Raw genomic sequence first — 16,863 nt, forward strand, 5'->3', positions numbered from 1 at the left:
TAGCAATATTCTTTTTTTTTTTACTCCTTGTGCAATGCCAAATTTAAATGGGTGGCCTCGTATTTTGTCATCTCACTTACCCTAGCATTATTGTATATATAAATTATCCATTTTCGTGCTAAGGTGTTTTAAAGAAATTAAAGGACCACTCATAAATTAAAGCTTAACCCTACAAATAAATGCAAGAAAACATTTTATATAAAATTTTGGCCTACAAGTGGTGAAAGTTAGTTAGATCCCTACCAGTATTTAGACAAGAAGAACTTTAATAAAAGAAAATCAACATAGTGGGTGAGGTTAAGTCAAACCCCTACAAATGTTTCTTTTCTAATGAAAATAATTTTGTTGTGCATCAGTTTTGTTTATTTTGACTTTTGCGATTCAAGAAATTTTGAAATCTGAAAATAATTTGTGCCATATGTATTGATCCTTTTTTTATATACTGAAAATCATTAAGTGTCATAAATTAGTTGAGAGAATGGATTAATGTTGTCTCCTCATATGGTCTTGAAAAATTATCATCGGTCAGGTTTAAGATTTGTTTTTAAAAATATAATATCAGAGCCAATTCTATTCTAATTCTTGATTTACGCAATGTTGGACTGTCACAATCGGGAATCCCAACCTTGGGGTCGTGGTGGCGCCTAACATCCACTTGCTAGGCAAGCCGATGTGAGATAGTTAAATAGCCAAATTTTTAACAGTTTAAACAAAATGATGATAAATAACGAGAGATAGGAATGCGATCTAATACAACACCAGCATAAGTCATGTAATAATATCTACTCTCAAAGATCCGGAGTCACAAGTACACGAGCAACTAGAAGTTTTACAAACAGAGTTTGAAATAAATACAACTGTTTCGAAAGAACTGAAGATCAAAAGAGGGAAGAGGAAGGAAACTCCAAGGTCCACGGACACCAGCCGATCTATCTTAAGTCTCTGTATACAATGATCCGAGCTGACGCACCTCATGCACCGTTGGGACTAACACCAAATTTTACACAAGAAGTGGAAAAGTGTAGTATGAGTACAACCGATCGAATGTACTCCGCAAGTGTCAAGCCTAACCTCGACGAGGCTATGACAGGACACCCACATAATTAAACATGTATATATATATATATATATATATATATATATATATATATATATATATATATATATATAAAACATCAAACTAAATAGCGATTAACAAGGTACAATTAAATAAAATTTTTAATGAAACTTAAGAACATGCAATTTTTTAACCGAACGTCCTAATCACGTCAAATCAACTCCGTTTTGCACCAAATTTTGGAGACAAGTCATAAATACTATAATGAACTTATATCAAGTTTCGGAACCGAAATCCGAACCCGTTAGCAACAACGTTAACTTACGGTCAAACTTAAGAATTTTTTAAACCTTTAAATTGCTAGTTTTCAACAAATTACGTTAATTCAAGTTAGGGACTTTCGAATTCTATTCCGGGCATACTCCCAAGTCCCAAATCATGATACGAACCCACCGGGACCGTCAAAATACTAATATGAGTCCGTTTATATAAAATATTGGCCGTAGTCAACTCAAATGAGTTTTAAGACATGATTTCACATTTTCATCAACTTTTCTCATTAAAACCTTCCGAAAAAAGGATACAGACTGCACATGCAAATCGAGGAAGGCTAAACGGAGCTATTCGAGGTGTCGGAACACAAATAAAGGGTAAAACTATAAATGACCTATCAGATTATCACCATGTTATATTGTTCACGCTTGAGTTGTTCAGACCTAACGATATCATAGGTGAATTCGAAATTTGAAAATAATGAGTTTAACCTTTAAATGGTTAGCATTAATGAACTTACAAAATTTTGGATTTGTAGTTTATATCCGTAGAAATTTTTACGAGTTTTGAGTGATCAGAATATGTTGTTTTGTCTTATATGGTAGCTAATACAGAAACTGACTTGGTTATGAGTAGGGCTGTACTAATAAAATCAATAAACCGTATCAAATCGATAATTCGAGTCAAATTAAAAAAAAAACTCGATTGTGATTTGGTTTGATGTTGAGAAAAAAAATCCGACCATAATTGGTTTGGTTTGGTTTGGTTTTAACTAAAAAAAGTCAAACCGTAACCAAACCAACCTGACATTACATTTATACAATTCTTAAAAATATTTTACACATATAAATATTTATTGTAATATAATTTATAAATATTTCCTTAACTTGTTGACAATTTTATCTTTAAACGTATTACTTAAAGTTTGGACTTAACATTCTTGAATGATCCAATAAATTTTATAGCCCATAAAGGTAGTAAATCAAATAAAGTTCAGATCAATACTAATGCTAATATAGAAAATTCAATTCAGCAGTAGGAATGACAATAGTGCTAGATATCTATTTTTAGTTTTGCAATTACGTTAAGTGAAAATGTATAGCCTAATTTATTTTTTTCTTTTGTGCTTAATTGTGTAATTAATAGTACTTATTAGCTATACTTATTTTGGCATAACCTATATAATATTTTTAGATTATGTTCATTTTTATTATGGCGTATAAATTAGTAATATTTTCTTTATGCGATTTTATTATCTCTGTTATTGAATATTTTAGTGTAATGCTATGACTCATCTCATATTAGTATGTTATTTTCTTGAAAATACATTATATAGTTGTATCCTACTAGGACTAAAAAAATATTTGGAGCACAACTTACATATTTTGTGCTATGAAGACTTTACCGGAAAAAAACTCAAAAATCCGGAAAAAACCCGAAAACCCGAGGAAAATCGAGATTGAAAAATCCTACTTTATTGGTTTGGTTTGGTTTATAAATTTAAGAATTCAACACCATTGCTTGGTTTGATAATTAAAAAATTCAAAGTAACCCGACATATGTACACCCCTAGTTATGAGTTATGAGGTGATTTTTATGTGCCGGAGGAAAATGAAATACAGTCTACAGATTGGTAAGAGTTAAAGTTTTTCGAGCGCCAGTTGGTCCTGCAGGCCACACTGTATTGCATTTGTTGTTTTTTTTTCTTTTATATATATATATATATATATATATATATATATATATTTTGTATACGGGAGTTGGTCCTGCCAGCCACAATGTATTGCAATCTATATAGAAGAATTAACCCAAATAGTCGCTCATCCTACCACTTAAATTAAAATTAGCCAATGAATATATAATATATGCATATTTTATGTATTATATGTGTATAATAGTGTATAATCAATGTATATGACTATAAAAAGTAAACAATTAATATAGCCAGCTATTTGTATAAAAATCTCATCTATATAGATATGATAAATGAGGATTCAGAATATAAATTTTGTTGATTTAATTTTTAAAGTTCCTTAGTACTGAATTTATTATATTTTTAAAGTTATGACTTCATATTTATTATTTATTGTAATTTTAGTTAATCTCAATATATAAATTTATATTTTGCGTCGAAATATTAACCATAACGTTGGATTCGTCCCTCACAACCACCTCGTCGTTTTCCATGTTCCGTGTTTACTTCTTGATCTTCTTCAGGAATAAATTGTCAAATATTCTAAGATTGTTTCGATATGATAGGTGTACAATTGTTGGTTAATCTCAGATGCCGCCATCAGCTCTTTAATTTATTGTTTTCTATGAATTACGTAAAATGGTGATATATTTTGGAAATGGTTTCACTTTTTGATTATTTGTTTCTAAACATCGCATTTTGACATTCTTATAGATGGATTGACTGTGAGACTTAAACTCAAAACTTTTCTTACCCTAATACCAATTAGTTTGTGTGAATTCAGTTAAAATACTTAAACAGTTAAAAGAGACATAATTCTATTTATTTATTTTTTTATTTATCTTATTCTTTAGTATAAATGAAATTCTGTAATCAGTATACAATAATATTCAATCCGGGGGTGGCATGTGTTTTCATTCGACTCTAAGTCTCCGCTTGATATTTTGTCTAAAAATTTGTCTATCCAGTTAGGATCAATATTAGACAGCTAGCTGTCCTTCACTTCTTTTATTCGACTTACAGCTAATCTTAATTTAACAAAATTAGAAGGACTTTGATTATGGTATTTCTTATAAGTTGTTAATTATATTCATTCTTGAGAGTTAATCATGTATAACTGCGGTTTATCTTTTTTTTTTTTTACACGAGTCACTCCTTAATCATCGATGGTTAGATTGACAGCTCGAGGCATGAAAACTGAAGATTAGAAATTTTACCTTTTATAATGAGTTTCTGTAAACATTTCTATGCTTTAATTAATCATTGAAAACAGTTTAATTATGTGAAATGATTGGTCTAACCTCACTATTAACGCGGTGATTTGTTAATAAATAAACATGCATAAAAATGCAAGATAAAAAAAATTCTCAACGTAAAATGTCGTACATTGTATGAAGGGAAGCCTTAGAGCAACAATAAAGTTATCTCTATGTGACATATAGGTCACGGGTTCGAGACGTGGAAGTAGTCACTAATACTTGCATTAGCATAAACAAGCAAAATCACAAATCATAGACATTGGATTAATGATTGCGAACTGGTCAAGAAGTTGTAGTCGATCGGAAAAAGGAAAATTCTTTGTAATCCCTTTTCTTGACCTTCTGCGCTTGTAATTAAGGGATAAAACATTGGTGAAAAATTAACTAATAAAGGAAAGATACCTCAAAGAATCTAAGACGGATCCCAAGAAAAACAAGATTAACTTCTTAATTCTAATAATTGACGCGTAAAATATAAAGATACAACTTTGTTAGCATGAGTTGTTTCTACACGCATGAAAAAATATAATGAATCCTATAAGAGTGCTTATCCTAAAAGGACCTAAAATTTGGCCACTTGTTGCATCATTTTAAGTAACAGTGATGGAAAAGAAGACAGCAAAGGTCCAAATATACCCCTGTATTTTCGAAAATGATCTAAGAATACAACTCGTTATACTATTGGGTTATCTATATCGCTACAGTCATACTTTGGGTTCAAATATACCCCTCATTAAATGGAGGAACACGTGTCATCGTCCTGTTGGACAATTCTAAATATCTCCAAATTAATTAAAAAGACTCATTACCCTTACCCGAAAAATAATTTTCTAAAGCAATTTTTTTTTTGTAAAAACTGGAAAAAACTGAATTTTTTTTTACTAAAAACTAAAAAACGATTTTTTTTTCAGTTTTAACAAAAAAACTGCTTTAAAAAAACTGAAAAATATTTTCTAAAACAATATTTTTGTAAAAACCGAAAAAAAACTGAAAAGCAATTTTCTAAAATAATGTTTTTGTAAAAACTGGAAAAAACTGAATGTTTTTTTACTAAAAACTGAAAAAATCGAAAATACTTTTTTCCAGTTTTTAGAAAAATACTGTTTTAAAAAAAAACTGAAAAATGTGCTTTAAAAAGGATGAGAACACTCTTTAGATTTTTAATTCATTTTATATGAATATATTTACCGACAGTGTAAATGTGCTTCTACACAATTAATGTAATTTACCATAATAAAAGAACTAAAATTATATACAGTGAAATAATTTCTATAATAAAAGTAAAATTTAACATGTGATATTATTTAAGTTATCATTTTTATCGGATTACCAACTAATGTTTATTAAGAGATTTACCTGTAATAACTTAATAAGTGACCTTATCGTGTAGACATATTTTACATCGTAAGTAACATGATAGTTCAAAAAAAGTTATACGTATAAAATTATTTCACCAAAACTTACCCCGAAAACTATGGAAGGATAAGATGATGATTTCTCGTTATAGACACTTTAAATTGGAGAGCAATAAGTAAGAAACATGTGTGACCTGCTAATTGTTGTACTTATTTGTTAATGGAAACTTTTTAATAAGGTCAAAGCACTCACAAAAGAACCATTGTCTTTAGTCCTCTCCTTTTATTTTCTTGGGCTGTCCAAGTCTGAAGTTTCCACAATTTCTCAAAATGTAAGATTGTCTTTTGTCCCCTCAGTTCCTAAAGTTTGGCAAGTGCTTTAATTTATTTATGAGGATTTGCCATTTGCCAAGGTGCCTTTTCTCCATTGGTAAGTTATAAAAGTGGGGGTGGGTGGAAATTTGAAAAATATTATCAAAGGATGTGAGAATAAAAAACGAGGTAGTATTAATGTTGTTGCAAATGAATAGTTTCCAAGAAAAAGTAGAAACGTGATTTTCCCCGATTTGGATGCATTCTACCACTTTCCATATCTCATTTTTTTGAATGCATGCCCACCACAGAAAGGTTCTTAGAAGTTGATTTATCTTTTGACGTGCACTTTTTATTTCAGCGCGACAACCTAAACTTTTGGTTTTTCTATTTTAGTTTATTATTAGTTGCTAAGAAACAAAATACCAAAAGGTTGCAAAATTTCCTGGACCAGAGAAATTATTTGCTCTGCTCCACAGGTAAATGTAATGGATACTGCAATCCGCTGATTTTCATGCCTATCGCCCATTCTTGTAAAGCTATATTTAACTCACAAGATACTTGGGAACTATAGAAGATCTTGTGATGAATGACCAAAAGTATTGTTCCCACTGGCTTGGCTGATAACAACACACCATTTTCACTTTTATTTACAAGTTTATGGCACATCAATTTTATTTACTCAAGGTTAAAACATGCATGGTAAGTTACTGATTTCGGTATTACTCCACGGAGGTGAAACTAAGATTTGCAGTTTATGGGTTCCGGATTCGTCATCTAAGTCATAGCTTGTCTTAGTGATTGGGTTCCCAATTAAATATTCATACATATTTTATGAATTTTCTAATACAAATATATATAGAGTTTACGCAAAAGCTACTGAGTTCATCCGAACCCGTAACTAATGTTTTTCCTCCGCCCCTGTTACTCCATATGTTTTAAGGTGTTTTGGTGGCGCTAAATGTTATCCCAAAGTATATTTTCTTGAAATATGTTATTTTTGATGAGATCATTTTCTAGTAGAGTATTTGGTTACTATGATCCAAGAAAAACGTTACAACAAAAAGATGAAAATTTATTTTTTTTACTTAGGGGCGGAGGTCATTTTTATCCACAAATATCTCAACTCATAATCTATATCACTTTCTTTGACCATTCTAACATTGTTGTCAATTTCTAATACTCAGAAATATCATCAAGCACAACCTTCGTACTCTATTCTTCACCTGTAATTATCATATATCGCATAATCCTCTACGGACCAAACATTGGCATAAATGATCTAGATTTTCCAAGGTAAAACATTTGCTATAGAAATGCTTTCCTCCTTAATATAACACGTTTAAAGGGATATTTAAATGGCTAATTTGATTTCATAAACTAAAGGTGTAATCCTTTTTTAATTACCAGAGAGGCAGAGACTAGGCACTTTTTCCTTCTTTCAAGTTCGTGGGTACAGGCATCTAGCAGTTCACTGTCAATCATTTTGTGTATCATTTGAGGCTAGGGACCACGAAATTTCTTAGTTAAAAAAAATAAATCAAAATAAGGAAAAGACAATAATGTGGACTTACCACTCCCTTTGATAATGGACCTAAGTAGAATAAAAAAATATAGGTATTAAAATAATCAAAAAAGCACAGGAGTTACCCCAAACCTACGGCTATAAAAGGGTAATGGAATCAATTGAATCTTACCATACTCTTGGATACCTTTTCTATCTCCTAATATCTCAAACTCCTCTTCAACCTTTTTTTCTTATCGTTCAAATACACCATTGAAACACAAACTTAACAAAAAGGTCTAGCTAAAAATGGCACTTCCTGAAACACAACAAGATACAAAAACTCTCCCAGATGCCTGGGATTACAAAGGTCGACCAGCTGTTCGATCCTCGTCCGGCGGTTGGTCCAGCGCCGCCATGATTTTAGGTACCTTACCCTTTTCTCTCTTCTTTAGGATGGGTTCTATGAGTTCAATATAACTGAACCATTGCTATAGGCTTGAAAAATGTATACATACAGTGAAAAATATAAATCGATATAATAAGATCACTCTCCTGAAATCATTTACTCTTGATCTTGAACTTTTTATATTGTTTTTTTTTAATAAACTAATGATTGTTGTTTAAATTACTATAGGGATTGAGGCAGTGGAGAGGCTAACGACGTTAGGTATTGCTGTAAATCTGGTGACATACTTGACTGGAACCATGCATTTAGGAAATGCTAGTTCGGCCAACAACGTTACAAATTTTCTTGGAACTTCATTTATGCTCACTTTGCTTGGTGGTTTCGTAGCCGACACTTTTCTTGGACGGTTCGTGAACCTTTATATACCTTAAACTTTGGAAGTTCATATAGTAAAACTTATCTGTCACTAATTAACATCTTTGTTCTTTACTTTAATTATTGCAGATATCTTACAATTGGCATCTTTACCACTATTCAAGCCATGGTACGTTCCATTTTTTACATCTTGATTGGATTGGCTAATAGAAAAATCTTTCTTTTCTGAAGTGACGTCACTCACTTTTTTGAGTGCCATCATATTGGAGTTGGACTAATTAATCATATGGTCATCAAATCAACCTTTTTCTTTTTCTTACGTAAGATTGATACATGTAAACTGATCTTAAATTTATTTAAAATCTGTGATGAGGAGAATGGAAAGAGTAAGAATGACAACCAGCAACGGAATAAAGAAAACTAAGAAAAACACCATGTTTAGATTGCATTGAAAACCAGTCAGATTATAGATGTTGTGAAGAGGAAAATCGAATAAGAAGGGAATTAAGATGGAGAAAATGTTTAATAACACTTGGTTTAATAATCAACTATTTTTATGAAGAATGAATTGGACATGGGCGTTGAAAGATCAATTATTATGAAACAAGAAAGTGGAAAGAAAAGGAAGAAGAAGAAAAATATATATTACCTCCACTAGTTGAATTTTTTAAAAGAGAAAAGATTCTACAATTTATCATTTCTCTTTCTTCAGATAGAGTTCAAATTTGATATACTAATAGTATAAAGTTAAGTTATAACAACTCTTAGTAACAATCTGATATGATAACTTAAAAAATTAGAATTAACCTGTTATAACAGTACTGATTGATTTTCTTGATACTTATGATGAATAGGGTGTTACCATATTGACCATCTCCACAATAATCCCAAGCCTACGACCACCAAAGTGTTCCCCAGGGAGCTCAACATGCATTCCAGCAAGTTCCAAACAACTCATGGTTCTATACATAGCACTATACATGACGGCGCTCGGCACCGGCGGCCTGAAATCCAGCGTCTCCGGCTTCGGTTCAGACCAGTTCGACGAAACCGACAAGAAAGAAAGAGGACAGATGATAAAATTCTTCAACTGGTTCTTTTTCTTCATTAATGTGGGATCACTTGGTGCAGTGACAGTACTAGTGTATATTCAAGATAATTTGGGAAGAGAATATGGTTATGGAATATGTGCTTGTGCTATTGTTATTGGTTTGGTCATATTCTTATCGGGCACAAGAAAATATCGTTTCAAGAAACTTGTGGGAAGTCCATTGACACAAATTGCTTCAGTTTTTGTGGCTGCTTGGAACAAAAGGCATATGGAATTGCCTTCTGATTCTTCTCTTTTATACAATATTGATGATATTCCTGGGGATGGAAACAAAAAAGCTAAGCAGAGGTTGCCTCACAGCAAGGAATTCCGGTGAGTTTTTTTTTTTCTTTTTTTAATCCTTTAACTGCTAGTATTAACTGTCTTTTCACTATTATTGTCATCTAGTTCTTCACTTTTTTCCTTTTATTTCGTTATATATATTTCCTTTTGAGACTGAAATAATTTTTGTTTTACATCTTTCTTGTTTTTTTTTTTTATAAATAGAAATAGCAACTTCTTATTTCTTCTTGACAGCCAAATTATTACTCCTATTTCTCCCCCTGGTAGGCTAATTATAATTATATTAACAAAGAATAGACTTCAATTTCTTTTACACTAAACTATACTAACTTTCTAGAGAATAATTTGAGTTCTAATAACTAAAAGTTATTCAAGCTCCAAATACTACCTTAAATCCTTCTATTGACTTGCAATTCACGAGTTCAATACATTATTAGAAAGAGAAGTGATCCTGTTAAACCATGTGCCATGTCCTGTAGATCATGCTAAGAATTGGAAATGAAGTTTTTATGTGCAAGTTATCATTTCTGGTTGGCTTGATTATTTCCTTGCATTATTTGAAATGTTTTGAACTTATCCCCATGGTAGGCCAAATGTTTGATAGCTAACCATCAACCAATTCAACAGCATCTCCAATCAAATCCCAAAATTATTTCCATTTTGTCGAAATATTTTAGGATATATAGACAACCAAGCTATATAAGATTTTGAACATTTTGCAAGTTGACTTGATCCTATGAGCCGCAGCATCTCTACCTTCACAAGGTAGGAATAAAGTATGCGTACATATTATTTTGCTCAAACCCCACTTATAGAATTATACTGAGTTTGTTGTTATTTTTGTTTGAAAGTTAGACTAGAAACCTATTGAATATACACTAGCCTAAACCCTCCCCTACCCGAGGAATTTGGAATAGACCCTCTCTAATTCTTAACTAATCTTTTTTAATGTTTGGAAGTAGACCTTGCCGACTTATTGCCTACAGAGAGTGTGGTAGCTATATTTATAAAAACAAATTAAACAAACACGAGCGCACTTCTAATAGTACCTCATATATGCTTCTTTTGTTTTTCCTTTTCAAATAATATTTTGCTTACAAATCAAAAGGTGGTAATCATACACCTTTTTTTAATAATTAAGTAGTGAGTAACAAAAAGAGATAAATAATACTGTCACTAACTTTTCCTTGATAACGACTTGACCTCACAGTAAATTTTGAAAACTACCACAAGTTGACGCTTAAACAAAAAAAATGGAAAATACAGCCTTTTGTTATCTTTCTTTTATGATCACATGATTCCTAATTCTTGTACCAATTTGTTCAATACAAGCGGTCTTAGAAAAAAAAACTGAATTTGCTCAATTACATTGTTGGGGGAGCCGGGAGGGGTGGAGTAGGGGTGAGGAGAGAGGTGGGAGTAGAAAATATCAACAGAAACTGATAAATTTCTGAACTTCAAGGCTGTTTAAGTCACTGCGTCTAGAACCCCTTTATCTAGTAGTAACGTCATCTGTCAGATAAAATTACATATAGTAGTATTTTTCTCATCAAAAAGAAAGAAATGTTTGTACTATACTTTAGATGAAGATGCAGTGAACACTTAGTCTTTTAAGAATAAAAAGGAAACCAAGATCACGAGACCATCTTAGCCAGTCTGTCACCTAATCGATCTTCACGCCCCTTGCCTGGTGCCCATACAACTTGTCAAGTTTTAAATCAAGAAAAACAAAATATAAAGAAGAAAAAGTGGAGGACAATAATAGAATTAGCTTCGTGCTTCTTCTTCTTCTTTTTTTTTTTTTTTTTTAATTTTCTAATTTGACGTTTTATTAACAATAATGTCCACAATGAAAGACAAATGCATCATTAAATTCCAATTATATTGTGGGCCAAATTTTGACCATGGATTTTGTTTTTATTTTGCAGTTTCTTGGACAAGGCAGCCATTAAAGTACAGGACCCTGAATCCGCTGGAATTACCGTGGTAAATAAATGGAACTTATCAACTTTAACCGACGTTGAAGAAGTAAAATTGGTAGTCCGAATGTTACCAACATGGGCCACGACCATTATGTTTTGGACTGTCTATGCTCAAATGACAACATTTTCCGTGTCACAAGCTACAACCATGGACCGTCACATCGGAAATTTCGAAATTCCTCCGGCTTCATTGACACTCTTCTTCGTCGGAAGTATCCTCCTAACGTGCATATTCTACGACCGCGCTGTCGTTCCGGTTTGCCGACGTGTCCTCAACAACCCTCACGGTACAAGCCCGTTGCAACGTATTGCAGTTGGCTTAATCCTTTCAATTATAGCCATGATTGCTGCTGCTTTAACTGAAGTGAAAAGATTGAATGTTGCACATTTGCATGGATTGACCAATGATGCTAATGCAAAGGTTCCTTTGAGTGTTTTTTGGTTAGTCCCACAATTCTTGCTAGTAGGGGCAGGTGAGGCATTTACTTACATTGGACAACTTGATTTCTTTCTAAGGGAATGTCCTAAAGGGATGAAGACAATGAGCACAGGGTTATTCTTGAGTACACTTTCACTAGGGTTTTTCTTTAGTTCTATTTTGGTGACTATAGTGCACAAGGTGACAGGGAAAAACCCATGGTTAGCTGATAATTTAAACCAAGGGAGGCTCTATGATTTCTATTGGCTATTGGCAACGTTGAGTGTGTTGAATTTGATGATTTTCTTGTTTATTTCGAGACGGTATGTGTACAAGGAGAAGAGGCTTGCTGAGTGTGGGATTGAAATGGAGGATTCAGAACCAGCTTGCCACTAAATTACACAAGCCAATTATCTTCGTGAAAACAAATTAGTTTTTTTTTTCTTCCTTTTTTCTCTTTTGGTTTTCGGGTTTTTTTCCCTTTTTTGCAAAAAAAAAAAAAAAAAAAAAAAAAAACCTTATTGGAAAAGGTTACGACTTACGTGTGTATGGTATAACCTAGATGTATATGTACAAAGAATGGGGAAAGAGCCTAGTTAATGACAAGTTGTAGAGCTCTTTCCAATCTTCCTTTCTCCCTTGTATCTGTAGAATAACCCAAGTAATATTAAATCAAATGCAATGCAAGAGCCAGCTTCCCACTGAAAGTATTGTTTTCTTCTGGTATTTCTTATTTTCTTATGTTTTACTTTTCCTATATATCTTAACGCTTAGCTCAGTAATAATCAAACTATTCAACGTTTTATTACTAGTCTTTTGATTTACTTTGTTAGGTGTAAAAATAAAAACAAAAATTTAGATCTTGGAAGCTGTACAGAACTTCAATTTAGAAAAAAACATTATAGATTCTTAAGTAATTTGTATGATTAATTTGTTCAGATTCCAATTTACACGAGCGGTACGCATAATGTCACATGTCATTTTGGCTAATCGAGAAGATGCAATAATATGGGGAATATGAATTTCTAAGACAAAAAGGTGGACCAAATAAATAATAGAGTTTTACGTCGTCCCTTCTCTAATAAATTACCTTGAATCATATCGAATTCCCAACTATGATTCACGTGCCCTTATTTTCCAACCATAGTTTTTCTTTCTGTGCTTTGCTCTATCGATTGGCACATAACCACCTATAGCTTAGATAATTCAGAAGTAATTCAAAAGATAAAAGAAAAACATAGCAAGTGATATTTATATCCGAAATAGTGATTCAAAAAAAGTGTTTAATCAAAGTAAGCGACTATATAATAAGAATTTGTATACTAAAATATTGAAATTTTCATGTAGTGGCATCAAACATTATATGATAATTTTTTCTAAAAACTTAAGTTCTGTGCTCGTGCACCAACGTATTAATTTTCAACAATTTAGGATCTTGACTTTTAAAGGAACAGTTCAATAGACAATTAGCTCAAATTGTTTATTGCAGCACAAGGTTCGAACCTTCGTCTTATGGTTATGGTCTTGCAGTTCATGAGACTCATATCCTCCTGTTAATTATGTAATAACAGTAAGGGGGGAAAATCATGTGGTATTAGAATCTTAAATCAAAATCTTTTTTTTTCTGAACCAAAAATTCAAATTATACAACTATTATGACAACATGATCACATGTTTCAAGCTCAAGTGTTACAATCAGTAGTTGTTGCAATAAATAGGAGTTTGATTAAAAAAAGTTAGGATGAAGAGATCCCATTTTTAAAAAAATAAATAAATAACGCATTTTATTCATCTTCAAAAGAGTACATTGAGCTGAGGGAGTAGCAACATCTCTTTCATAATAATTCGATTCAAGTCTTAGGAATGAAGAACCTTTCGATAGATAGCATTTTACCTTCGTTAGTCAGCTCACTTGGCACGAATCTGCATTAATTAAGTGCTATGAGTTCCGAACACTATATGGTTAAATTAAAAAAGAAGCAACTTCTTCTTCAATTGGATTATTATGTATCTCAATAATCCACTACTACTTAGGTACAGCAAATACTGCCAGAAACATGCATGTGTCGTGTTTCTCAAATTGCTAACACTGTTTTTGTAGAAAAAATCCACTTTCCTACACTGTGGGAAGCAAATCCGAGGGGTCCAAACCAGAGGACCATGAAAAATTTCTTTTCTCTTAATATTGTGTGAGTCCCCTCACTCCCCGACGCCCCTCTCTTTGTCTTCCTACTGCATTATTTCTTATTTTATGACATAAGATCCAGATATTTTGTACATTTTTAAATAAAAGAACAAGAGTATCCAGGAACAAAAAAGAATCAACTGTTGCAGATTGCAGAGTTATTTTCACAAGTGGAGATTCCTATTCACCGAATCAACTAGCTACTGATATTTTTTGTACAACTCTAGTGATCTCTGGATGTTACAAGAGGTCTTATCCAGTTAAAAAAAATGTTCAATTGGATTCATCTCAACGTAACGTAGATTAGCGGAGCCAGATTCATCTGAACTCATTACTTTTGACACGAAATATTAATTTTATATGTAAAAATTCACTAAAATTGTCACAGATAGTAAGTTTGAATCGATAAATTTATCAATAAGATTTATTGAAAGTACAGGGGGAGGAGGGAGGGGGGTGTGAATTGACGATTTTTATTTTCAGTATTCTAAGTAGTTGACAAGTTTACCAATTAGCCAATTAGAGATAAGAACAGAATAATAATAATGAAGAAATAAAGTGCAGGAAATAAAGACACCGAGATTTTTATACTGATTCGGATTCAATGTGAATCATACGTCCAGTACCCTTGGGTTGCAAGGGTGATCTCTTTCAGTTTTGAAGTTTCTCGAGTACAAGATGGTTGATGTAGCTTTACACCAACAGCTTAGTTTCTATATCACTTTTTCATTCTTGATACAATGTCTCACCAGTGTTTATCTCTTTTTCTTCTCTCACTAATTACACAACATATCTAAAAAGAAATACAATGCTTGTTTGGAGTAGAATATAAAGAGTGATAATGGTTCGTTCAAAGTATATCTGCTTCAAGCCTGGAACATATGTATATATACTTCGTGAGGCCTTCTTGACTCTTGATTGATGCGAATCTTGAGAGATTACAAACCCAAGGGAATTGATCCTTGAACCGAATCGCAAATTGATTCTTTCTAAGAATAAGGTTAGGTTTGCATTGATCTTTCTTGACTTGTGTCCTTGATAGGCTTTTTTTCCGCTGGGCAGATCTTTCCATTACTTGAGTGATTGATAATGGATCCCCTGATTTTGGGCTTTAACGATCTCCAGTGTAGAACTTTGCACTGTTATTTTTCTTTGATTTTGGAACCTTCCTATACTAGCTTCCGTCAATTATCTATCAAATCATTGATTGATTCTTCTTCTGGATTTCCGTTGCTTCTTCCTTTTTCATAGCTAGTCATTGATACTTTTTGTTTCCGTTGATGGATTGTTTCCCCTAGCCCATGCTTGAATGATAGGGAATCTTGATTTTTTTGTTTTATCTCTTGTGATCCTGCACCAAATGTGATATTTTATTTTTCACCATTGAAACTCATATTTAACAATCTCTCCCCTTTTGATGATGACAAAAATAATATATATAAACAATAGTTTATTTCCCTGTCGGCTTGCTCTGTTGTAGTCGACTCCCCCTCAACAGGTGCTGCATATGCTTCAGTCGACTCCCCCTCAACAGGTGTTGTATATGCTTCAGTCGACTCCCCATCAACAAGTGTTGTTATTTGTCCTACAATGTATGACTATCTTTCTTCCCCCCTTTTGACATTAGCAAAGAGGGGATATGCATATATACAATCAAAATTAAGTATAAACAGGCACATCATAGGCAATTATTTGCAAATTATAGGCATGTAGAGTTTAGCAAAAGTAAAGAAACTATCTAGCGACTGGTTATCCAGTCCAAAACAGCAAAATGGCAAAATAATTATCTGAAACATCCATAACTAACGACGCAAGACGCTCAAAGCTGGCATTAGCTGAAACTGTCACCCCATCAATCTTGTCATGTACTTTCTTGAAGCCTTTGACTGCGTTTTCTGCAAGTTTGAGAATGACCCTTATATTTGAAATGTCGGACCCAGTCTCTTTGGAGATGACATGGATGTCCCCAATCATTGATTGAATTGCAGCAAGAAGGTCCTTGATGATGGTCAACTTATTGTCAATAGCAGTCAATTTCTCTATAAGATTAGGATCACCTACACTATAATGGGAAACAAAGGCTTTGATCTTAGAATCAGGCTGAACATTCTTGATTTCACCTTCATGTTTCTTCACCCAGGAACCCTTAGTACATACATACCCCTTACTGGCAAAGGCTCTAGAGTTTTTGGACTTTGGAAATGAAACAAAGGGGTATTCTGAGATAGAGATGTTGTGGGCTTTCAAAATATGGGTGATAGCCATACCATAGGGTAGACTGGTGGGATCATCAGCACTTTCAATCAAGAAGTTTATGACCCATGAGGATAGTTTAATCTTAAGTTTGGTCACAAGACATTAGACAAGAAAGGTGTCTCGTTTAGAGAAGGTGGAGAATGAGCCACTGTGAGGAAAAAGGGCAGTTGCAATAATGTGGGCTAGAACTCGAGTTTCGAAACTAACATCACTGGGACCTAACCTGTTAGGAAGGAAATCAATAGGACATTCCGCAATACAACATTTTGCTTGATCAAAAGAAATGTCAAAGTCATCAGGCCAAGTATTTTTGAAAAGTATGGGAAAGCCAAAGAACTTACACTGAAAAATTGAGTCAAACATGGCACAATCAAGGACAATGCGTTTTCCTA

At 32.8% G+C, this 16,863-nt stretch overlaps 1 protein-coding gene across 1 annotated transcript; it reads left to right on the forward strand.

The window, feature by feature from the left end:
- Positions 1-7,762: 7,762 nt before the first annotated feature.
- LOC107792216 (protein NRT1/ PTR FAMILY 6.3-like) lies at positions 7,763-12,426 on the forward strand. The gene is made up of 5 exons (NM_001325538.1): positions 7,763-7,880; positions 8,091-8,268; positions 8,367-8,406; positions 9,092-9,660; positions 11,559-12,426. Exons 1-5 carry the CDS (start codon positions 7,763-7,765, stop codon positions 12,424-12,426), a joined length of 1,773 nt encoding a protein of 590 aa, NP_001312467.1.
- The last annotated feature ends 4,437 nt before the right edge of the window (positions 12,427-16,863 follow it).

Source organism: Nicotiana tabacum, chromosome 23 (genome assembly GCF_000715075.1).
Source record: "Nicotiana tabacum cultivar K326 chromosome 23, ASM71507v2, whole genome shotgun sequence".
NCBI lineage: Eukaryota > Viridiplantae > Streptophyta > Magnoliopsida > Solanales > Solanaceae > Nicotiana > Nicotiana tabacum.

What these genes read in the sequence shown, in the direction of transcription:
- LOC107792216 (NM_001325538.1), top strand. Translation starts at nt 7,763, where the DNA reads ATGGCACTTCCTGAAACACAACAAGATACAAAAACTCTCCCAGATGCC. An exon ending in CAGCGCCGCCATGATTTTAG is followed by an intron (nt 7,881 to 8,090) that starts GTACCTTACCCT and finishes AAATTACTATAG; the next exon opens with GGATTGAGGCAGTGGAGAGG. An exon ending in TTACCACTATTCAAGCCATG is followed by an intron (nt 8,407 to 9,091) that starts GTACGTTCCATT and finishes TATGATGAATAG; the next exon opens with GGTGTTACCATATTGACCAT.